The sequence below is a fragment of the Protomyctophum bolini genome (assembly GCF_963924005.1).
Source record: "Protomyctophum bolini genome assembly, chromosome: 18".
NCBI classification, from domain to species: Eukaryota; Metazoa; Chordata; class Actinopteri; order Myctophiformes; family Myctophidae; genus Protomyctophum; species Protomyctophum bolini.
This window is the reverse complement of record NC_137879.1, coordinates 23,320,822-23,345,080: the sequence shown is the minus strand read 5'-3', so window position 1 is coordinate 23,345,080 and position 24,259 is coordinate 23,320,822. Positions and strand designations below refer to the sequence as shown.

General features: G+C 42.3%; 2 protein-coding genes across 5 annotated transcripts in view; both read right to left on the bottom strand.

Annotated features, from left to right (window-relative positions):
- Window positions 1–1,653: 1,653 nt before the first annotated feature.
- LOC308333273 (uncharacterized protein) lies at window positions 1,654–6,342 on the bottom strand. The gene is made up of 6 exons (XM_080789555.1): window positions 5,484–6,342; window positions 4,369–4,475; window positions 3,876–3,944; window positions 3,688–3,742; window positions 3,568–3,604; window positions 1,654–2,814 (listed from the first exon to the last, which is right to left on the bottom strand). Exons 1-6 carry the CDS (start codon window positions 6,052–6,054, stop codon window positions 2,793–2,795), a joined length of 861 nt encoding a protein of 286 aa, XP_080645681.1. The 5' UTR covers window positions 6,055–6,342; the 3' UTR covers window positions 1,654–2,792.
- Window positions 6,343–8,988: 2,646 nt separating this feature from the next.
- The window catches only part of LOC308333265 (transient receptor potential cation channel subfamily M member 4-like), a 32,433-nt gene continuing 17,162 nt past the window's right edge, over window positions 8,989–24,259 (bottom strand). For 2 of the 4 annotated variants that reach the window (XM_080789538.1, XM_080789541.1), the window contains exons 15-27: window positions 17,747–17,892; window positions 17,401–17,513; window positions 17,135–17,254; window positions 16,873–16,931; window positions 14,343–14,578; window positions 14,124–14,239; window positions 13,642–13,774; window positions 13,366–13,540; window positions 13,111–13,276; window positions 12,270–12,451; window positions 11,662–11,797; window positions 11,467–11,539; window positions 9,887–11,268 (exon numbers count right to left, since the gene is read on the bottom strand). In XM_080789538.1, the coding sequence (XP_080645664.1) occupies window positions 11,131–11,268; window positions 11,467–11,539; window positions 11,662–11,797; window positions 12,270–12,451; window positions 13,111–13,276; window positions 13,366–13,540; window positions 13,642–13,774; window positions 14,124–14,239; window positions 14,343–14,578; window positions 16,873–16,931; window positions 17,135–17,254; window positions 17,401–17,513; window positions 17,747–17,892 (1,793 nt within the window). In that variant the 3' untranslated portion in view covers window positions 9,887–11,130. Of the gene's footprint in view, window positions 9,144–9,886; window positions 11,269–11,466; window positions 11,540–11,661; window positions 11,798–12,269; window positions 12,452–13,110; window positions 13,277–13,365; window positions 13,541–13,641; window positions 13,775–14,123; window positions 14,240–14,342; window positions 14,579–16,872; window positions 16,932–17,134; window positions 17,255–17,400; window positions 17,514–17,746; window positions 17,893–24,259 lie in introns of those variants that run through there. The other 2 variants (XM_080789539.1, XM_080789540.1) reach the window with 2 other exon arrangements.

The following is a 24,259-nucleotide window of genomic DNA, read 5'->3' as shown; positions in this document are numbered from 1 at the left end:
AAATAAGTACATTTAAAAAAAGTGCATTTCTTGGTGTAGGCATGCCATTAAATAAAGACATTATGACATTTAAACCAGAGACTGTACCAGAGCTAAACTAGAATAACTCTGATGTTGTCTGTTTATCCCAAATGATCCCTGGGATTTAATACTGTAGTTGCTTTACACAGAACAATAGACCTCAGAATACCTCTACAGCAAGGTGGCCTGCCAGCATGAGCTTGCAATTAGTTGACCTTTGTTTGAAGGTGGTCATTGACCTTATGGCCACTACATTTGGCTAATGCTAGAAGTATAGTTCTGGAAACATTACAGTAGGCTACATACTGTACATGTCTGATCATCCTTAGTCATATAGCCTAGAAATGTATGCTACTTAAGGATGTTTTAAGCTGTTTCAAATATGCAAGCTTAATGTTTTTAAGACAAATATACATTACATACCAATACAGAATAATAATGATTTATATATGGCATAAGTGGTTAAAAGAATGAAACTACTGTATGCACTAACATGCATACATGTATAAACAGTGTACTTACTCAAAATGAGACCGGTTCAAGAAAGTCTGTTTAGGAATTGTCTATGCTATTGTTTACATTGTTTTGCTATTGCTCAAATTGATTTGGTCCATTGCATGCCGATGTATGCAATGGACTGTCAACTGCAACTGTCTGATCACCACACTCATGTACGTGACTGACATGACATGCAGTAGAGCATGTACCAATGCGTACTGTATGTACAGTACGTAGGTGTATCTACTTTGCCAATTTAGTCAGAAAGCCTATGACATCACATTAGCAATGCCAAACAAAAGAAGCCCTGTTCATAACCAGTGTGTGTGAGTAATAATATAAACACGACTACACCGTGCCCAAACCCCAGTTTTAGTAATCATGATGTCAGTAAATCACTAAAAAGCTATTTCGGATCATCTTTACACCTTAATATTGTAGCTCATCTTTATATTTGAGTCAATAGTTATATGACAATTGAGATGTTTCTATAATATCATTATGGATGAAAATGGAATTGCTTTTGGCTCTTGGTTGATTAAACCACCCGCGACATCCGATTGATTCCCAGTTCGAACCTGCATGGGCTCCCAGAGTTAGGGCTGTATTTTGCGTGTCTTAAGTACCAGGTCTTATTCCCTAACTTGAGTAAACTAAAGACCTGGAGGCGTGATCAATGCCATTTGGCTATTCTGAGTGGCCAAAGAGCATTGATCACGCCTCCAGGTCTTTAGTTTACTCAAGTTAGGGAATAAGACCTGGTACTTAAGACACGCAAAATACAGCCCTTAGTGTCAAAGTGTCCTTGAGCAAGACTCTGAACCCTAATTGCTCCCGATGTGCAGGTTGGTGCCTTGCATGGTGGTTTCCTCCGGCATCGGTGTATGAATGTGTGTGAATGGGTGAATGTAATGCACCTTGGATAAAGGCGCTATATAAATGCACTATTTACCATTTATATAGCTTATTTAAATTAAGAAAGGTAGTATAGGCACTATAAGCTAAAGCTGAAATATATATTTTTAATGTATTGAATGTTAATAAATACCTTTTCTGACAACTTGCATTATAAAATATCCTCAACTAGGCAGCATTCCTCATTGAGCAGTATTTCCGAATAGACAAACACTGTAATGACAATTACATCAACATTAGTTTATTTTCAGATGGGAATCAGTACCACCAATAACATGGTGGTACAAAGTATAATATAAAATAAGAATTTATGCAATGATGTGAAGCTCATCTTATGTGTTGTTTTGTAGAGCAAAGAGATTATAGACCACAACTTTTTTTTTATCTTTCTTGTGTATTATTGCAACCGAGAAGCCTGTACTCAGGCTATGGAAGCAATTATAGCCCTTCGCTAAGTCCCTCCCCAACCCGTCCTTGTCCAATAGGCACGTTAGCAGTGAAGAGACAGGTCAAGCTCATCCATTGAGATGCATGTTAAATGACGGGATTTCTCCATATAAATAATGGATCATTACAGAAGCAAAACCTTCAAAATGTCTTCTAAATCTAGTCAACCAGGCCTGCAGTAGGCTGTGCACTGGGCAAATGTGCATGACATTATTTAAATAAATAAAAAATACGACAAAATGACAGAGGGAGAAATCTACTTTTAACGACAGGAGTTTTCATGTTGCACGGTAATCACCGGGGTGGGACAGCTATGAGGTGGCGAAAGCTTAACCTGCATAGCAACAGTTGCTAAACTATTTGGATTGGCATTGGACAATTGCTTTTTGGGGTGGGATTTAGCGAAGGGCAAATTTTTTGCTCCAATGTTTGTTAATGGAAAAGTTTTCCAATTAAAAAATGCATTATATATTTGTTTAATAAAGCTACTGAGTAAACAGATTGAAATAGTACTAGAACATTCAAAAGAAATAGCAGATCTACAAGCTGGGGTAAATATTCCGCAAAAATAACAGATCTACAAGCAGATGTGAGCTTGTAGACCTGCTATTTTCAACGAAGAGATTTGGTGTAGAGGGAAAAACGTGGGTTTAAGTGGTTAAATCTAAAGTAAAATGCCATCAGATCTTGTTTGAGATGTCAGAGCTAGTGGAGATATCCTATCTATACAAGCGTTACACCAAAATCTTCATTTCATAATGACTATCAAAACATATTGACAGGCATTTCTGTGACCTTAAGGCCAAGCGTCGGTGATGTGAAAAGTAAACATCGTAGCTCCAAAACGGAAGGCCTGGTGCATCCACACGGTGGTGTCCAAGGGCACAGCTTCCAGGTTCCAGCTAGGGTGCTCACAGTAGAGAGGAGAAGGTCCTGGAAATACACAGGTTAGAACATAGATATGCTGACCATCACACTGCATGGACATAAAACATAACCAACCTACGTACCATGGGCGACCAAGTGTCGTGATTCCTCCCCCCCCCCCCCCCCCCCATAAACTTGATCATCAGGTACTATGATATACTATGGAGGGCGCTATGGCCTTAAGAAGGTAGACGGGGGTCCCACAACTACATCTTTAAGAGAGGACTAAAGACCTAGATTTACATTTTTTAACAAAAAGCATTTGTATTGTGTTGCTACCCTGGTTATACCTCTAGGCTTTATGACCTCATGTTTTAAATGTTTTGTTTCCGTTTTATGTTTTCAATGGTGTGCTGATTTTTTTCTTTTGAGATTTTTGCAAAAGTAAAGTGCATTATAAATAAAATACATTATATACTGATATTTACTGTCCAGATTGTGTGAGATGCAGAAGTGTGTGTGTGTGTGTGTGTGTGTGTGTGTGTGTGTGTGTGTGTGTGTGTGTGTGTGTGTGTGTGTGTGTGTGTGTGCGCGTGCGCGTGCGCACTTGTCCATAACAAAACATATTGACACCCTTCACTACTGTAGAGTAGACTGTAGCTTACAATTTCAGTGTGAAAGTTAACTGGAGAATGTGTTGTTTGCCACCATACAGTATAAAGTATATACTGTATTTGTTTTCTGTGGGTTGCAAACTGTATTTCCCTTGGAGCAATAATACACAATGTCCTTGTACTGTACTGTATCCAGGAGTCTTACATGAAGATGGACCCGGTTAGCTCATCCAGAAAGCCACCTGGAAGATAAGAATAATATAAGAATAAAAAATACAAATGACAGGAAATTTGGTATCATCACTGTTGTAAAAATTGCATTTACCTGGTGAGCAAACTGTGTCACACAATAGAGGGCACAGGTAGCAGTGCTGGCATTCCTGGGAGAACAGAGAGAAGTCATCGTTAGTTAGAACATTTGGTGTTGGCTGTAGATATCCTGGGTCAGGCCCCTGCCCCCCCCCTCCCTCCCTCCAGACCCCACTTTCAGAACTGGTGAGATAGGCTACTTACTTGACAGTATTGGCAATGGTTCGAGTCCTCTCCCTCATCACATGGACATTTGTCACAGTAATGACAGTTCTAATGAAGGACAGAGGCACACATTAGTTTACATGGGCTGTGAAATGATCATGTAAGCTGTAAGGTATTGTCAAGTCAACATCCAACCCACTGGCATTCCATTACTTAATACGGTAGTGACTCGGCTGCCATGTTAAGTAGTCCGTTTATTTTAATGACCAATCAACTGGTTAATCGGTTGGCTAATAAAGTTCCAGGTTTTTCAAGGGTTTAAAGAAGAAATACAATTAAACATTATTTTGTATATACTATGCGTTATATTAACAATACACTCTTAGTGTTTTGCCAGTTATTTGGGGGCCCACTTGCAATATCCTCATGGCCCACAGATTGGGAATTGCTGGGTTACTCCATTAGCCGTAATTAATGTATTAATTATTGGACAGGGATTATTACTTTCACATCATCTTTGCAACTTCTTTACCTTGCAGATGGCGCAGACACTACACAGAGAGCCCGAGCGGAAGTGTGGAGCATCGATGTGAGCCTCCTCCTCCACCACATGCTCCATTACGTGACTTTCATGCTCGTCTAAGAGAAGGGTTCAATATAGTGGTGTGCATTACTGCAGAGTGTACAAAATTAGCCCGCCCTTTCATGCACACCCTCTGTAGACAAGATACCGTGAGATTATATTTCTGGCAGTGTCACACTGCATTGGAGAAAACCATATCTGAACATGAACCACATTTTGAAATGCAATAACAATGTATGACATTTATTTAGCTTGTTGTCCATTTCATGCATGTATAGATCTCTATACAGGGCTCTAGTTTCCTTTTCCCCTCTACGCCCAATCTCTTCACAGCAAATCTACAAACTCAGAAAGCAAGCAATCACAATCTGACATGTTGAGCCTTTCTTTCTTGTTTATTCTTGTTGTTTGCTGTTGGGAGGTGGAGATCAAGCTGACACTCACCTGAACCTTTCTTAAATAAGCACAAATATTTGTGCATAAGCATAATCAAATATCACTCCATTGTTAAGGCCTGCATGGGAATCCAGAAGTAACTACCCAACTGATCTGACCAGACAGGGTGTGTGTGTGTGTGTGTGTGTGTGTGTGTGTGTGTGTGTGTGTGTGTGTGTGTGTGTGTGTGTGTGTGTGTGTGTGTGTGTGTGTGTGTGTGTGTGTGTGTGTGTGTGTGTGTGTGTGTGTGTGTGTGTGTGTGTGTGTTTTATGAAGTTATGTGCAGCAATCTTGCCAGCAATATAATACTAATACTCCTGTGCTACTTGACACTCAGTATTGGTGGTCATGCCTCACATCACCGTCACAATGAATCAACAGGTTTGAATAGTTTAGATACTGCTTGGCTGCTCCACAGATATAGCAATCTATTAAAAGACTCCCCAAGTGTAACAACATTCCTGTGGCCTTTGCAGTCAACCTCACAATAACATGTATCCATAATAGCGCGAGTTAGAATACACTTCAAAGACTCACATCTGTAGTTAGCCCTAGAGATATCCCATTAAACACCAGTTTAATATATATATTGCTCCAATCCCAATGCTGTTATGTGAGGAAGAAGCTACCTGTCTCCTCCTCCTCCTCATCGGCATCTTCGACAACTTCCTCAGCAGCTTCCTCTTCAACCTCTTCTTCCTCAGTTACTTCCTCTTCTTCCTCCTCTGCCACTTCTTCCTCTGCCTCTTCCTCAACTTCTTCCTCTGCCTCTTCTTCAGCCGCTTCCTCCACCTCGGCCTCCTCTTCCTCCACTTCCTCCTCCTCAGCGGCCTCCACTTCCTCCTCCTCAGCGGCCTCCTCCTCCACAGCCTCTTCCTCAACGGCCTCCTCTTCAGCGGCCTCCTCTTCCTCAACGGCCTCCTCTTCAGCTGCCTCCTCTTCCTCAACGGCCTCCTCTTCCTCCTCCACTAGATGTTCATGTTCCTCCTCCTCGTCTTCCAGGCCTCCGTCTGCGTGATGGTGTTCCTCGTCATCCATCACAAGCTCCTCTATGTGAGCCATTTCCTCTGCCTCGTCACGGTGGACCTCCTCTTCCTCAGCCTCTGCCACGTCCTGGGCGCTCATCCCAGAGAGAGAGAGCTGGAGAGGAGACAGGAGCACAAGGAGGAGCCCCACCATCCAGCATTTGATAACAGCCATGTTGGAAGACTCAAACAACTAACGTGGAGGAAACCTCTTCTGGACTGTAACTCCACTCAGGATAAATGAGGTCCCCACAGAAATAAAAATGTAAATTGAAGCGCGGCTTCAATAAAACAATCCGTGGCTAAAAACCAAACAAACTTTATTAGGCGTTCTCAAAGTCCGAGGTGGGTGAGAGGCTCTGGCCGCCTGAGTCAGAGAAAGGCTGAGTACAAGAACACGGACCCACCAGTGAGCTGCCCCTTATGCTGGTTACACAGAGGGTAGTGACAACAAGGGGGCATGTGTGTGCAGCGTATGAGGTTTATGGGACTGATTGACAGAGGCACATGTCTGGGAAGAATGCCCATAACCCAGCGTATAGGAGAGGGGACACGTGCACGAGAAAAGAGAGAGAGAGAGAGACACACACACACACACACACACACACACACACACACACACACACACACACACACACACACACACACACACACAACAAGAAAGAGATAGAGAGAGAGGGGAGGGGCAGTCAAGTAGTCAGGCTGCTGAGTTTTTTGATGGATCTCGGGGAGGGAGGTGTGGTGTCAGAATGATGTACAGAGCAACTGGAAATAGAAAGAAACTGAGATGATGGGGCATTGAAAATGCATGCTAGGCACATACATTGACAGCTGACATTCCCCTGAAACCAAAGATTTAAGTTGAGGTATATAGTGACTGCAGGATTTGGAACATGTGCCCAGATGGGCAAGGAGTGGCTAGAGGCAAGGCTTTGCAGTTTCAGCGTTGGAAGCGTGCGATTGAAAAAAAGGTGAGGTGGTCCATTTAAAATCACATTGAATTGCATGGGTTAATGAAATACACGAGAGCGCGCGTGCGCACACACACACACACACAGACACACACACACACACACACACACACACACACACACACACACACACACACACACACACGTCATAGTAGCAGTGCAGACAAATGTATGCGCAAAGCGAGCAAGCACATAATTCCTGTGCACATGTTCTCGCTTGCACATGCGTGGTTACAGCATGGGTCCAACTCCCTGTGTTGAGTCACTTAAGATTGACAGGTGGCCCCGCTTGCTATTAAAAGTCTGTCTCCCCTCAATAGCCCTGTTCCACAGTGTGACCTTCAATAAGAGTTCTGGCACACTGAAACCTTGCACTACGCTACACCTTTTCCTTGGTCTAGCCATAACCCACTGTGCCTGCACACGTTTGGAACAGTTGGTCTTCACCCCACCTCTGACATTACCTAATTCACAGCTCACCTCTTCTTAACCCCGAAGCATGATTTATACCTTACTATAAGATGGTGTTCCGTGCCAAAAATAGCTTGTCTTGTGAGCTTGTAGATTGGCACGGTAGATTTTGGCACAGGACATCATAAATCAAGGCATTGGATTCTCATGCACTCTTTCCGCTAGTCTTTTATTATTTCTCATCTCTTTAACATCAGAGAATCTGTGCATAACCAAGGCTGAGAGGATCAAGGACACTCCACCATCACAGCCACAATCGTCTCACTGTGCTGCCATGACCACACAAGCAATACCAACACTACAGTATCTATCAAAAGCCATATTCCAATTCCACTGGTGGAATGACTATAGGGGCTGATGAATTTGCATTGAGCCCTGTTGCCAGGTCAGTCTTGGCAATGGCAACACAGGCCGTCTCACAGGCATTATCACTTCATGCATGAATATGATTACACCCCACTGCTGCAGCACTGGCTATATCATTATTGCGACCAATGGTCGCAGTTAACTATGGAATCCCATCAGTGTGTGTGTTGGTTGGTTGGTCGGGGTGAGAGAGGACGTGACATCACGTGACATCATCATCAGGGATGGAGATCATCAATATTAAGCCCATATATGGAGATACCTGATGTCATCAATATTGGCCAGCAACTCTACATCTGACCTCAAACCCTTAGATCTCCATATATGGAGCTAACCTGTTCTGACATTCCATATGTTGATCCTTCCCCATCCATCCTTCCTCTTCGATGTCTCCCTTTTGACGGATACCTGTCCATTTAAACTCTAGACGGGCCTGCCCCAAAGTTATTAGTGCAGCCGCACCCGGCAGCCGGCGAACACTAGAGTTCTTAACAGGCCCGAAAATTAAGATCTTACCCCCCCCATGTCAAAGCGCCAGCACTCGCCCAGCAGTCTGCTGTCACCAAGGCAGATATGTTGATCTGACCCCCCATTCTAAAGCGCCAGCGCTCGCCCAGCAGTCTGCTGTCACCAAGGCAGATATGTTGATCTGACCCCCCATTCTAAAGCGCCAGCGCTCGCCCAGCAGTCTGCTGTCACCAAGGCAGATATGTTGATCTGACCCCCCATTCTAAAGCGCCAGCGCTCGCCCAGCAGTCTGCTGTCACCAAGGCAGATATGTTGATCTGACCCCCCATTCTAAAGCGCCAGCGCTCGCCCAGCAGTCTGCTGTTACCCAGGCGGATGCATGCAGGCGACCTCGCCCTTGGCGAGATTGATTCTTGCCCTCATGCGTCTTACTGGTTTTATATACACTTAAGACATCGGCTGCTATATGATGTCTTGCAGGTGGTCCCTGAATTTTTTTTTTTTTTTTAATATACATTGGCCATCATCTTCAGTTTAAAAGTGCTTTATTAATAAAACACAAAAGTGTTTCATTACATAACCAACCAAAGTTATTAGTTAGCTGTTATAACAGCTTGAATAAAGCTTGAACAAAAGCCAGATATAGGCCTATTTGACAGTGCAGAAACATAATTAGCCTATGCATAGCGAGGGCCAATGAGCATCATCTGAATACAGACACACACTCACACCTGCCCTCTGAGAGTCTGGCTTAATTTCTCTCCAAAAGCCTTTTAATGGAAAATGATTAAAGATTATTATATTATTAACGTAAACTCACCATGACATGTGGGACATGTGACAGACGGTGCAATTCCGGGACTGTCCCGCAGGTCTCCACGTCAGCCCACCCGACACAATAGTGGTGGTTCCCAGGTTGCTCTTAGTCAGAATGGTAGTCCCTGGGTCAAAATCTGTTGAAAACCCGTCTTCCACTGTCTGAGTTCACCTAAAAAAAATGACATTGTCCATCGATTACACGCCTCATGATTTTTTTTGTCACATTCAAAGCCAATAATTTGAAGACCTGTGGTCTCCAGTAAGAGACACACCGTTATATTTTGCACCTCTTAGCCCTTATCCATGTCATTTTTAAATAGCTGATCTACAAGCTCACATGTCAATGTAGATTAGCTAGTTGAAGTATTTTAAAATACTTTAAAATAGTACAAAATGGCAAATAACTAAGTTTAGGGGTAAGGGGTGGCACAAGATAGGGCCCTCTCCTACTGACGATGACCCATCAAATTATTGGCTCAGGAATACAATGTTTTGTATTAAATCAAGGCTTCATGGGTGTGTAAATGATAGAAAATAAGTCCTTTTTGGGTTAACTACTCCTGTGACTACACAGACTGATTCTACAGTACATCTGCTGCAAACGAAACTTGTACAATAAGCATTTCTTAATTTAATTTCCATTTTTGACCTTGACCTTACATTACAATATTTTTGTTAAACTACAAAACATTGGGAGCTTGTACTTTGACAGACTGTTGATTTTGCTTACAAAATAAATGTGTTCATTAAAATGTATGACTTTTACCAAGTCTTTGCTTGGTGAATTTAAACTCTTTGATCCAATTAATCCTTTAAGAGAATATAATCCATTTTCATTTCTCCCCATAATGCTCAACAGGCTGAGGGTCCAGGTGTCAAGGACAAAGATTTACTACTGCATGTTCAAAATGTACTTTAATTATTTAAAAGGATTCCAATCCATACATGTCTCATCATTGACACTTCTGTAGTATTCATATAATCATGTAGCTTTTTTGTGGAAAACCATACATTTAGCATTAGCAAGTATACATTTGTACAGTAAACGTGTACAGATACCACCAAGCACATGTACATGCACAGAACAGAATGGTCCCATGGGGTAATTTGATGCCAGTGAAACATGACCACATGTTACATGCTTGGGACATGCTGGCCTACAGCATTCTATATCGAGTTCAGAGACTAGATTCTCCAATATGTAGTATCTATCTGCCATTTACATTAATACCAACATCAGCATTGTTGATCTTTATGACATATCAAGGTAGTAAATAAGCATTTTAGTTTAAAAATCACATGGAAACTAATTAAATTTGAACATGAAACAGCAGCAACCCATGTGAACATCAAATACACCTTGTAAAAATATATTTTTTAAAGATACAGTACCAGTGCAATAGTGCAGCAACTGTGAACACAATACATTACACAAACATATACACCCACACAGTATATTATTTCCCTTTGCATGTGCTGAAATGAATAAGTGCACATAAAAAAATATATTCCATTATTTACTTGATAGTGTACAAAACTGTGCCTATTCCCTATTTTTAACCCAAAAGGGTAAATTCTTCTATAGGCCTATCTATAATGGACCCGGAAAGGTCCATTTGGTTCCATTTGTACACTCAAGAGTTACAGATCGGTTACAGTTACAGGCTCCATTTGGAATTGGAACCATCACAAGGAACACTGAGGGTCCCTGGACCCCACTTTTAGAACCACTGCATTAGTCGAATACATGCTTAACATTGTTTAGAATCAAGAACTGGCCATCAGTTGGCGTAGCAGCAGACAAAGATTCCTCCCTCCCTTTCATTGAACCTGAAGGGCTGCAAGTATTAAGGTGAATGCAGAGGAAGATGAGAATGTCTCTGTGAACAGAAGGACACTGGGTGGGTGGCCTGGGCTGTGGCTCAGCGGTTCAGGCACCTTGGCTGCTAATGCAGTCTGGCAATGTGCCGCGGGTTTGACTCCCGATCCTGACGGCCTTTACTGCATGTCACCCCCCCCCCCACATCTCCTGTCAGCCTACTGTCTGTCCCTCTATAAAAACCAAATATTAAAAAAATAAAGGTTAAGCCACAAAAAAAAAAAAAGGGATCTGCAGACATTCTGTACTTACATGTTATCTAGTCTCTCTAAATGCATTATTTAATCCTTCCAGAACTTGAACTCGTGTCTGTAGAAATACTTCTAAAGGTGGGGGGTGGTAGACCAGGTTTGGCCAGCGTGCTTTGTGCCAACGTATCTGTGATCCAGGTGAGAGCCTTCAAGCAATTCTCCACCTAGTGGACCAAAAGCAGAATGAATCTCAACCTTTAAATAACCTTTTTTTTAAATACCGGTAATAATAAATGTGTAAATTGTGCCCGAGGTGTCATCACAGACAAAAGATTGTGCCTGAGGTTTCATCATCACAGACAAAAGATCAATGTGAGGCATAGGAACAGGCCCAGTGCTTTGAATAGACAGCTTTAAGTTACCTCGGCCTCCAAAGCTCTCAGCCTGTGGTCAACGTCTCTGGTTTCAGTCAGCTGTTTCAGCACACTATCCACTCTGCCAAAACACACACAGTTCAGTACAATGCGATACAGAGCCATTTAACTGGTGCAAGTTTATGACCAGAGGTCAATTTAGTGATCGACATGAAGTGAAATTGGATGAAGTCGTTATCTCACTTGGCAGACATCCGCTTAAGCCTCTCGGAGTCGCTGCCTCTCTGAATCTTGCTCTGGTCTGTCAGGAAGTTCTCCTTTTGAATGGTCTCCCATGTAATCAGACGGTTAGCCTCTTTCCCTACTCCTAATTCCAACACTAATCATTGGGGGAAAATGCTGAAATTATTTGCATGCATTAACATAATTTGAGCAGTATCGTCGTAGACATGAGCTGATGAGGTCGAGCTTGGCCTAGAGTCCTAGACAATGTCCACAAATCAAAACATTACATTGTTTCCATCATAATCAATGTTTGGTAGGTACTAAAATCTGTGTTACACACATTCTGCACAGATGAGATCAGTTTTTAAGAATAATGCCTTGGGAATGACTTATGACCCGAACATCGATGAACCGACTTATTATGACCCGAACATCGATGCACTTTAATCAATGATTCTAGTGTTGTTCAAAACTTCACACAATGGTCAAATCTAAACTTCACACAATGGTCAAATCAAAACTTCACACAATGGTCAAATCAAAACTTCACACAATGGTCAAATCAAAACTTCACACAATGGTCAAATCACAAAATATTTTCAATTTGATCCAAATCAAATACTGACCAAAGTGGTGGATCTTGACAGAGGGCACCTTGCGTATTTTCCTCTTGATAAAGAGATGAAGGTGGGACAGGATGATGAATGGAGGAGCCAGAGAAGGACGGGAGTGGTACTCCACGATGAGGTTGTAGCGCTGGAACTTCCAGTAGATGTCACTGTTCTCCTGCACCTTGGAGAAGGTGTAGCTGCATGGTGGATCCAAGGGACAAAATCAACACACCATGTACTGTAGAAATCATAGGGGCAGAAATCTCTAGATTCCTGACGATTCGATTCCGAGGGCTACGATTCGATGAATTCCGATTAAATGGGCTACAATCCGATTACCGATGCATCCCGATGCCAGTAGCTACATGATTCCCCCCCCACCCTCTAATGATCCATAATGAAAAACACCATTAATTTTCTTCCATGATCTTGTATTGCTAATAAAACGGTTATATTTAACCGTCTGGGCACCTAGGCTGCTAAGCCAGCCTGACGGCCTTTGCCCATCTCTCTCCCCATTTCTCTCATCCGAAAAAAAAAGAAAAAGAAAAGTAAAATAAAATAATATTATATTTCTTAAATAATAAAAAATATTTTTGACATTTGTGAATCGATTATTAGTTGCATTTAATTGATCGATTTCATTTTCCACCCCCAATATCAACACACTTAAAAACAACGTTTCATGGGATGCGAGGGTGACATGTACTGTAGAAGGCAAGATCAGAGATGATGAGGATGAGATAACTGTGACTGAGAGGGAAAAAGAGAGATACAGCCAGCGTTCTCTACAGAGCACTGTTATGGAGCCACAGACAGAACCAAGGGGAAATGTCCCTGGTTCCTGGTTCTCTACCTGAACATGGCAATGAGGAGGTTGATGAGCAGAATGTTGGTGACCAGCAGGTAAACCACCAGCAGAATGACTACCAGCCAGTTGCTGTACAAGCTCCTGCATGGCTCAGCACCGCCATCTATCAGCGTCACGTTGTCAGTGCAGGGCATGTCCCATTGCTTTCCCACTTTGATGAAACAAAAATAATAATAATGAGGAGGATTGGAAGGTTGAATTTCAAACTCTTACACAGATGTGAAACTAAAACAGACATACCATCTACTTCCTCAACGGGAATCTGTCCAAAAATGTGCAAGTACGGTCTGTAGAACACGTGACGGAAGATACGATCTGGGTTGGGATCATAGGAATAGAGCAGCGCCTGATTAGCTACTCCATATGCCGTTATCCACACCCCCAAGAAGAAGAGGAAGAAGAAGATATCTTTCATCTGAAAGTGAGAAACAAACCCATGTGTTCATAATAAGACGAGTGACCAACACTACCCTCACAGCAGGATGAAAGAACATTGATGTCCGTGTCGTGTCTTACCATCTTGCCAACAATTATGATTTTTGGTCCCATTTCTTTGTGAATGGCAAAGATGTGAATGAGGCGGAGTGTGAAGACCATGTAGTCAATACACAGGAAACTTCGTCCAGACTCATAGGACCACTCAAACATCCTGACAAACAAGCAGAATAAGCACACATTTTAATCTCTTTAACCACTAAAATGCTTCTTTGAGGGGCCTGTACTTCGCCCCCTACATGTTTCTCTTTAACCAATTTCATGGACGAAAATAGCTGATCTACAGTCTGATCTACAACGCATTGGGCTATTTTTGCCAAATGTTTTGCCTATTATGACTTGCCCAGAATAGGGACGCTGAGGTTCATGTATCTAAACACAATTTAATTCAACTTCTCTTTTTATGATTTGAAGATTCTGATCCCCGTTCTGGCTTCTCAAAGCTCTACATTTACTTCAAGTAGTGTACTTTTACTAATTGTCAAAAATGTCCATCTACCAACCTGCAAATAAGACCAATAATGAACAAAATGATGGCAGTGAGGTCACACTGGTTCCAGAGATCCTGTGTGTATATCCTCATCCTCTGGCGCAAAGTCCTGTTGCCCACGAAGAATGCCTGAAAAGTAATTAAACGTCAACCAAACCAGTTTGTGAATGCATGAACAGAGTGTTCCAACATGGGAAATGCAATGCAAGAAACCTAACCTCCTCCCACTCACCTCTCGGATCTCCTCGCATACGATGGTGAACACCCAGAAGTACAGCACGTATTCAGTGATGGCCGGGCCTCGAGGGGGAGGTGGCTTAAAGTCCACCAGCAGCACATAAGCAAACAGGAGCAGGAAGACGAAGTACATCAGCACGTTGCCCAAAAAGGAAGTGACGGGAGCGAACCAGAACTGACGCCATCTGGATAGAATAAAGGGACGTTTGCGTGGCGGAGAGTGGGGTATGCCTGTACAGGTGAGAAAGTTTGACCACAATTAGGAATCTAATCACTTCAATAAGACACATCATGCCATAGGAACTAGTTAAGCGTTCTCACTTCACACTGGTAAAATAAATGCTTTGTTGGCATGAGTTTACATTGTCAAAGCAAGTGTCAAAATATAATAAAACAGTTGAAAATGGGGAGAGTATATACAGCATTTTGTAAACAGACCTATGTCAAATTGCATCGTTATATACATATGCATGGGATATGAAGCTTTTTGAAACAAATAGCAATCTTTTGAAGTAATTGTGGGACAAAAAGCTACATTTCCCCTCAAAACCATTTAAATAGTATACAAAATGAAAAATAAAACATCACATTTAAGTGTGTGTAAAAGTAGCAGCTCTGTTTACATGTACAGTAGGTCTAGAGGTCTACTCGATACAGGCAGTAGTCCTTAAGGTGGTTCTATGCTATTGGCTAACCATTTATCGCAATAGTTCACAAATCTTGCAGTTGTGTTCGCACAATGTTGCATTTCTCCCAATATGTATGGGAGTTTTTTGTCGTTTGTCATGGGTGTGTGTAATCTGTGGGAAGTATGGCCCTCATTTATCAATCGAGTGTAAAATCTGCCACAGATTCGAGTGCAGGTTTCGTAGTACACCCACGTCGCCACGGCATTTATAAAGTGATCGCAAACAGCTGATCCTTCCTTAATTTCGTTCTGACGTTAATAAATGTGACGGCTGAAATCTATCTGGCACGCCCTATGAAATCAAGCCTCGCCCTCGTTTTTGCGACCTGAAAACGGCAATACGTTTCCTGAAACCATGGTTAAATGAAAAAATAGGTTTCTCCCGTGCCTTGCTGCGCCTCACCCCCCTCTCTCATACACACGCACAGCACGCACAGCACGCACACGCAACTTGCAAGCTGCCCGCAGCCCAACTAACTGGTGTGTTGTTAAATAAATAAAAAACGAACACCTGCATGAATTAAATAAAGTTGTAGGCCTACCCTGTCTGTTTCTCCTCTCGCTTCCCTTATTGCTGCCCGCCTCACGGTCCTCACCCCCCCGCACGCCACGCACGCACATATCGCAATTTGCAAGCAACTTTCACTGTGTGTTGTTAGTTGTATATTAAATTATTAAAGTATTTTTAATTTAATATACAACAAGATATATTAGTGAACGAAAACCTGAACCTGAACCATAATTAAATAACAAATAGGCACACACACGAACGGTGACACGCTGCTGTTTTGCAGGTGCTCCTCCTGTCCTGTCTGTCTGTCTCTCTCTATCACTGTGGTCCGTCCGTGACCAACTGCATGCACGTTCGACAGTCTATTTAGATTGCCTCGCAGTCGCTGCAGTGGCTGCAGGACTGTAAACTGTCAATTATATTAATGTGCAGCCAAAATATATGGTACTGTAGGCCTACTGGTGGTGGTGGGCTGACTGGCTGGGTTAGCCTATACCTATCGCCGATGCGGTTCCCATGCACTTGCGCTGGGCTGGCACGGCACATTTGACATTCCAGTGACACGTCAGGTTTATTAAACGAGGAGGAGATTGCATATACCGTAACTCCAGAAAGACAAGTGCTGTTGGCCTGCTGTAGATTACAGTATATAGGCTACCCATGCATGTTGGGACTCTCCGCAGCTGCATTGCAACTTGCTACTTTCCAACGTCATGGAAATATTCCAGCACAGACAGCCCAAATCCGCATGTATGCGCTCATGCAAAACACTGTTTAAATGGCTTAAATCAAGCGCGATTTTAATTGTAAAGTTGGAAAGCTCCTACAAATTTCATATGACACAAAGACACATCTTGTAGGTCTATTCCTTTTTCTTTTCTTTTTCTTTTTAAACATGTGTAGCCCATATACATACAGTTTTATATTAACATTTTAGGAGTGAATACATATGATTCATGCCTTTGGCAGCCTCTCAGCTGGTCAAACAATGCTGCTCCGCCGTTCTGCGACAGAAAAACAAGCGTAAGCAAGCTGCCGACCAGACGTGGGAATTGAACGTTGTCAAGTTCAATTTCAAGCTTTGGCGGAAATGGTAAATGTCAAAAATGTCGGCAATTTCGGCGTGCACCCATATTTTGGCGTACGCACGGTTGATAAATGAGGGCCTATGTGTCTCTGATATCTTGGTATAGTGGTATAGTGGGCAGGTGGTTAGAAAGTGTAGCTCTGTTTCCACCACATTTTGTGTGCAGTGGGTGCATAGTCTTCCCTTGGGAGTGGAGTACATACTGTACCAACAGCAACTGACTGTAAGATAGGCTTTACCTTTGATTGGACCAGGTGTTCTGGGATAGGGACTGTTTGTTTCCTGTGTTTCAGCGTCACTAGAAAAATACAATTACATATTTTGTGTGAGTCAGTAAAACTATGATAGTCTGACCAAGGAAGACAGACAATGCAATAAAAGGTTAAACATCCTACTGTATGTTAATCAAGTATAAGCATTGCTCTCTTACTGTGGGTGGAATGTTCTCACTTGATTGATTTACAGAGACGATGGTACATTTGTGTATTAAGTGATGATTACTTGTGCTTCATATCAGAGAAGGAGAAGATGGTGTTTCCATAGCCTCCATAGCTGCTGTCATTGTCCCGACCCGGTTGGTCTTGGTTGGGTTGTTCAGACTTCTCCTCTCCCTCTGGTTTCCTGCGAGGTGAAGCGGTATGACAAACCCGTGAACAAAAAAAAAGCTCAACTTAAAAAGTCTTCAAACTAATTTTATAATAATAATTTTATAAGTAGTATAATACACAAATGGGGCAACAAGAAAATGTGTAGGGCCGGGCACCAACCTGAAGGAAATGAGGCTTGTGTAGCAGAGGAAGGGGCAGAAAAATGTAAGGACAAGTTTCCACACGTCTGTGCTCCTCTTCATGTCACCCCACCAAATCTGAGACAGCAGTGACTGGACAGCAGAGAAGAATGGTCTGTTTTTAGCCGTCAGTTGATTATGTAATTTGATAAGCTACAGCTCAGTGTCGTCCTGACAAAAGTTTTAATCCACAAACACTGCCAATGTTTTTTGTTGGAGCGACCGGCGAAGTCGGAGGCACCGATGCTAGGAAATTAATCAAGTGTTTTGAGGACCTTTTAACACAGTATTCGGCAGCTGAGCCAGCCAGATAGGTATGAACCAACCTGTACTCCATCGTGGCTGAAGAAGAGGCGTGCGTCAGCAGCCGTGCCCATCTGGAGGCATGTTGTGCCGCCCCATACTGGAGACTTTCTGATGAGCAGCTTGAAGGAGCGACTCTCATCACTCTGGTAACATGAACCGAACACATCTGAGGGCACAAGATAGCCCACAGAAAAGAATATTATAGAGAGCTGAAAATAAAGAAACAATTAGACATTTTCATGCAGTAGACCGTTTCCAAACTGGATAGTGTTGAAACGTAACTTCAGTTGAGTTATTACTTATTCATGATTAGATATCAAACGGTATCACAAGAGGATATCACAGGGGGAAAGTAAAGAAATTAATCAGGTTTACAATAAGTTATTTATAAAGCTATTAAAAGTTTGGTGGTGGGTCAGAGGGGCGGAGCCAGCAATGGAGTAGGACGCGTGTTGAAGAGCTCCTGCCAGACCCCTTTTAAAAGTATTATTTTACGGTATATTATTTTCACTGCCGGTGTTGAAACAGTTTTAACTAGTTTTAAAACTACTCGAGAGCAAGTCTGAGTGCTTCCAGTGCCTACTACAACTCAGGGGGCATGGTCCGACGGAATCTCCGCAAGTACCGATACACAGGCCCCGAGCCAGAGGAGTCCTCGGAGCAGAGTGCTACTGAGACCGGAGAACACCCATCCAGCCCGGGGGAGGAGCCGAAGATGGACGCCGCCATGTTGAAAGCCGACATTCTTGCTGAGCTAAGAGCGGACATTTCCTCTATACTTAAATCGGAGCTAAAGAGTGTGTTTTCTGAAGAATTCAAGTCGCTAAGGGATGAGTTACAACGCGAGCTTCAGGAGCTTAAAAACAACACGGCATCCATCCGCTCTGATGTGGACTCTATGAAGACTGCTGTTAAAGATGTGGAGGACGGCCTGTCAACATGGACGGATATTGTAGTTCCGATGGAAGCTACGGTGGCTAACCTCGTAACTGAGCTGGAAGAATTAAAAGAGAAATGCAATGACATAGAATCGAGGCAGCGTAGGTCAAATATTCGTGTGGTAGGAAAGGGTGAAGGACCTGGCTCGTGTAGCCCTACTGCCATTTCCAAACTCCTGAAAGATCTCATAAATGACCAAAAAGAGTTCCTGGTAGACCGCTCACACAGAGGCCTAGCTCCAATGAGAGACGGGAAGCCGCGGGTCATTGTCGCAAAGCTCCACTACGACCAGGACTGTGTTGAAGTCCTACGCAAGGCGCGACAACATGGGCCGTATGACTATAAAGGGCAGAAAATCAGCATCTTCCCGGACCGAACAGCGAGGGACGCCAAGACCTTCGCCTCCTTCAAAGATGTCAGACTTCGTCTCCAAAACCAAGACAATGTACGGTACGGGTTCGTACATCCGAGCCGTTTCCTCATCACACTCAACGGAGCCGCCACCAGGGAATTCAAAGACCCAGTGAAGGCAATGGAATATGTCAGTAACAACATCCCCACAACAACAAAGGCTGCTGCTGCTGCTGGATCTGCTGACTCGACTTGATGTGGCTCACTCCATTCTTTTTTGCCCTCAAAACATATGCGGTAGGCCCACTAACTAGTTATATTTTCTATTTCAGGTAAAGGACACTTTAATGACACTTTATGCCTATTTTTTATTTTTTAAACTCTCCCTCTTTGATTTTTTATAACAGATTAGATTGTATTGACCTTGTTTATTGTTTGTTTTTAGTTTTTCTTTACTGATGAGAAGGTCTAGACGTGCCTATAATATTTTCACTTTAGGAAAGGAGAGCATTGACTGACAATTTTCTATTTAATTTTTTATCTTTATTTTTGTATATTTTTTCTTGTTCATTCAACCTCCTGCCATCATTCTATTTTGCACTATTTCTATACAAGATACACAATATTATTTTGTTTTACTATTTTATTTATTTAATGTGTATGTATGTATGTACAAGTGTATGTGTGTACTATGTATGCTATTTTTTGAGATGGGAAGTTAGTTAGTATATTTAAATGCAGTAGGCTATGTGAATGGGCTACTATTTGTGGAGGGCAGAGGAGTGGCGTTGTGCTGTTCATGTTGAATGTATACATTCTTAGGAATGGCTCTTTGGATAGGCATCACTGTTTCAGTGATAATTTTGTTTTGTTTTATTTCATTCTTTTTATCTAGTGATATAGGGCTTGGTTGAACCTAGCATTTTCTGTTCTGTCAATGAGTCAATTTATATTGGCCCTCCAATACTTTTAGTTCAGATAGAGGCCCCAAGAGGGCAGCATTTGCCAAGCTTGTTATGTCTGAGGCAATCTATAGGTTGGGTTTGAAGCACAGACAAGAGTAGCATTGATTTACCTCTTTGTGTGTGTGTGTGTGTGTGTGTGTGTGTGTGTGTGTGTGTGTGTGTGTGTGTGTGTTGACCTGACTGAAATATAATATTGTGATACATATATGTCTTTTTGATATTACTGTAACAAGACCTTGATGTACCTGTCTGACATTATTATTTCATTTGTTATTTGTAATTTTAATATTTTTGTTTATTTACAAATCAAAGACATTTCATGCTAGGATTCATATACCAGCCTTCTGGTTCAGTTTGGTCGGGTTTTGGTTGCACCTGGACAGCTCTAATCTGCTGCACCGGCAGGATTGATCGTTAACAAGGATCAAATCACCTATTCTAATTCATTATTTTTATACAAGCCGTTTTTATTTTTGTTCTTTCAATTGAAGGGGGGTCGGGTGGGGTTCGCTGGACACTTCATCGATCCCCGTTACCAACGCACCGCCATAGGTTGGCTTTTGTAAGGGTTATAGCAGTCATTTTGCGCGTGTCTCTTTAATGGGGATGCTTCAGCGTAGGGAGGGAGGGGGGTGGGGGGTAGGGAGGGTTATTTGTTTTGTTGTTTGTTTGTCCTCTTGGCTTGGTCGCCCTGTCTTGTTATATTGTATTTTATGTGCTTTGCATCCAGCATGTGTTCTCAGGCATTTTTCATCCCTGTGTTTGCTGTATGACCCAACCTAGAGCTGTGCCGCAGTCGGGAGGTATGCTCAAGTTCTGTAGCTGGAACTGCAGAGGTCTAAATCAACCACTGAAATGCTCCAAGGTGATTCATCACCTTCAACATCTGAATGTAGGTATTGCTTTCTTGCAGGAGACCCATTTGAAAGGTACCAGTCATGTGAAATTACGGCGGAGATGGGTTGGCCAGGTTTATCATTCATCATTCCAATCAAAATCTAGAGGGGTGGCCATTTTGATTCATAAATCTATTGGTTTCATTTCCTCCGATGTTGTTTCAGATCCAGGTGGACGATTTGTGTTTGTTACAGGTACATTATACAACACCCCAGTCATCCTGGCTAATGTATATGGTCCAAATTGGGATAATGAGAACTTTTTTCAAACATTGTTTACTAAAATACCTGATATGTCGACACACTACCTCCTATTGGGGGGAGATTTTAACTCCTGGATTAACCCAGAGTTAGATAGATCATCTTCCAGAACTAGTGTGCCCTCGAGGTCCGCCAAAGTCATTCAGGCTTTTATGAATGAGTTCAATGTCCTAGATCCCTGGCGCTTTTTGAACCCACTTGGTAAACAATACAGCTTCTTTTCCCCTGTCCATCAATCGTATTCCCGTATTGATTACTTTCTGATGGATAACCGATTGGCTCCAATGTTACACTCTTGCAACTATGAAGCAATAGTACTATCGGACCACGCTCCAGTGGTTCTTGAACTGCATTTTCGAGAATATGATAATACACCTCCCCCCTGGCGCCTAAATAGTCGTCTATTGTCCAGTGAAACTTTTGTAAACTTTGTTAATAGCCAAATAGATTTATTTATTTCGATCAATCAGACGCCTGGGATTTCAGCATCCCTACTATGGGAGACATTAAAGGCATATTTAAGAGGTGAAATAATTTCGTATAGCGCATTTGAGAGTAAATTTAGGAAGCAGCAAATGTGTAGTTTGGCTAAACAAATAAGTCAATTGGATAGTATACATTCTACTCAACCCTCACCTGATCTTTATAAAGAACGTATTTCTCTCCAAGCTAAATTTGACATAATCTCCTCTGCCCACGTAGAAGACTTATTACTTAAATCTAGATCTAATTATTATGAACATGGGGATAAAGCTAGCAAACTACTGGCTCATCAGTTACGACAGGCCTCTGCCTCCCATCAGATCCCACAAGTTCGGACTCCTACTGGTGTAACAACAGATCCTAAGCAGATCAACGAACAATTTAAACAATTTTATACTTCCCTGTATACATCTGAGCAAACCACTGATCCCTCTGCTTATGATAATTTTTTCAAGTTATTGGACATCCCCAAATTGAGTCCAGAGGTAGCTCGGAAGCTGGATGGGCCGGTCAGTATTGATGAGCTTAGAAGAGCTGCTAGTGGTATGCAAACAGGAAAATGCCCAGGTTTAGATGGTTATCCAGTTGAATTTTATAAGAAATTCTTTGAGAAATTAGCACCTATTCTAATTGATATGTATACGGAATCATTTAATTCACACAGTTTACCACCATCCCTCACCCAAGCTTCAATTTCAGTATTATTGAAGAAAGACAAGGACCCCTTGTCTTGTACTAGCTATCGTCCTATTAGCTTGCTATCTGTGGACCTAAAGCTTTTGTCCAAGCTCTTAGCTATGCGCCTTGAATCTGTTCTTCCAACCATAATTTCGCAGGATCAGACGGGGTTTATTCAGAATCGATATTCATTTTTTAACATCAGGCGTCTCTTTAACGTTCTATATAGCCCCGCCCCCTCAGCTAGTCCGGAGGTTGTTATCTCGCTTGACGCAGCCAAAGCGTTTGACCATGTGGAATGGGGGTACCTCTTTAGTACATTGGAGAAGTTTGGATTTGGGGACAACTTTGTGTCTTGGGTGAAACTGCTTTATACATCTCCTACTGCATCAGTAAGGACCAATAATACCCGTTCAGCACAATTCCCCCTATATCGCTCGACCAGGCAGGGCTGTAATTTGAGTCCACTTCTGTTCGATATCGCCATCGAACCGTTGGCTATTGCACTTCGATCAAGTCCTCGCATAACTGGTATAGTTAGAAATGGCACTGAACAGCGGACATCCCTTTATGCAGATGATTTACTTTTGTATATTTCTGACATATCTACGTCCATTCCGGCGGTACTTGATATTTTCTCCTCATTTGGCCCCATCTCTGGCTATAAGCTGAATCTCGATAAAAGTGAGTTACTCCCATTAAACGCAGCCGCACGTAATTACCCGCTGAGCAATTTTCCATTCAAAATAGCTCTAAATGGTTTTAAATACCTTGGTATTCAGATTACAGACAAGTTTGAAGATTTATTCAAATGTAATTTTGGCACTTTACTGACTCGCTTCCAGGAGGACTTTGAACGGTGGTCTCTATTGCCTTTATCTCTTGCTGCACGTGTTAACTGTGTCAAGATGAATTCTCTCCCAAAATTCTCTTATCTTGTCCAGTGCCTGCCCATTTTTCTCCCACTCTCTTTTTTTGATAAAATTGATCGCATGATCTCAGAATTTATTTGGAATAAAAAAGTTCCCAGGATCAGTAAAACATTGTTACAAAGACCCAGACCTCAGGGTGGGTTAGCCCTACCTAACTTTAGGTTTTATTACTGGGCAGCCAATCTTAGAATTTTGCAACATTGGCTAATGTTGGAGAAATCTCCTTTACGTCCAACATGGATTGAGATGGAATCTTCCTCAGTAAGGCCTGCCTCATTAACTGCTCTTATTCATGCCCCTATTCGTTTTTCTCTTACCCCTTATTCTAAGAGTGTTATTGTCAAATCCACACTGAAAATTTGGAATCAATTCAGGCGCCACTTTGGTCTACAAGCTCAGTCCTTCCTTGCCCCAATAACAGCAAACCCTTTATTCCATCCATCTTTGAGTGATAATGCCTTCTCTTTATGGTCATCACTTGGCATTACAAAGCTCAGTGATCTGTATATTGACAAAGTATTTGCCTCCTTTCAACAGCTGTCTGGGAAATATTCCCTTTCAAATCAACACTTCTTTCGATATCTTCAGATTCGCAGTTTTGTGCGTAGCCTTAACCCTGTATTTCCAAACCTTCCAGAGGCCACTGTGGTTGATTCCTTCTTAACTCCATTGCCGAGCACGAAGGGCCTAATATCAGTTATGTACAATTGTATTTTCTCTTTGCGGCCTACTTCAATAGAAAATATTAAGAACAAGTGGGAAGAGGACTTAGGAGAAGAAATCTCAGACGATGATTGGGAAGATATTTTACGTCTTGTCCACTCTTCTTCCATTTGTGCGAGGCATGGGCTAATCCAATGCAAAATTATCCATCGTGTGCATTTCACTAAAGTTAGGTTATCCAAAATATATGGTGATATTGATCCCCTGTGTGATAGGTGTCGTTCAGCCCCCGCCACGTATATACATATGTTCTGGTCATGCCCTTCTTTACGTAGGTATTGGACTAAGATCTTTGACACAATGTC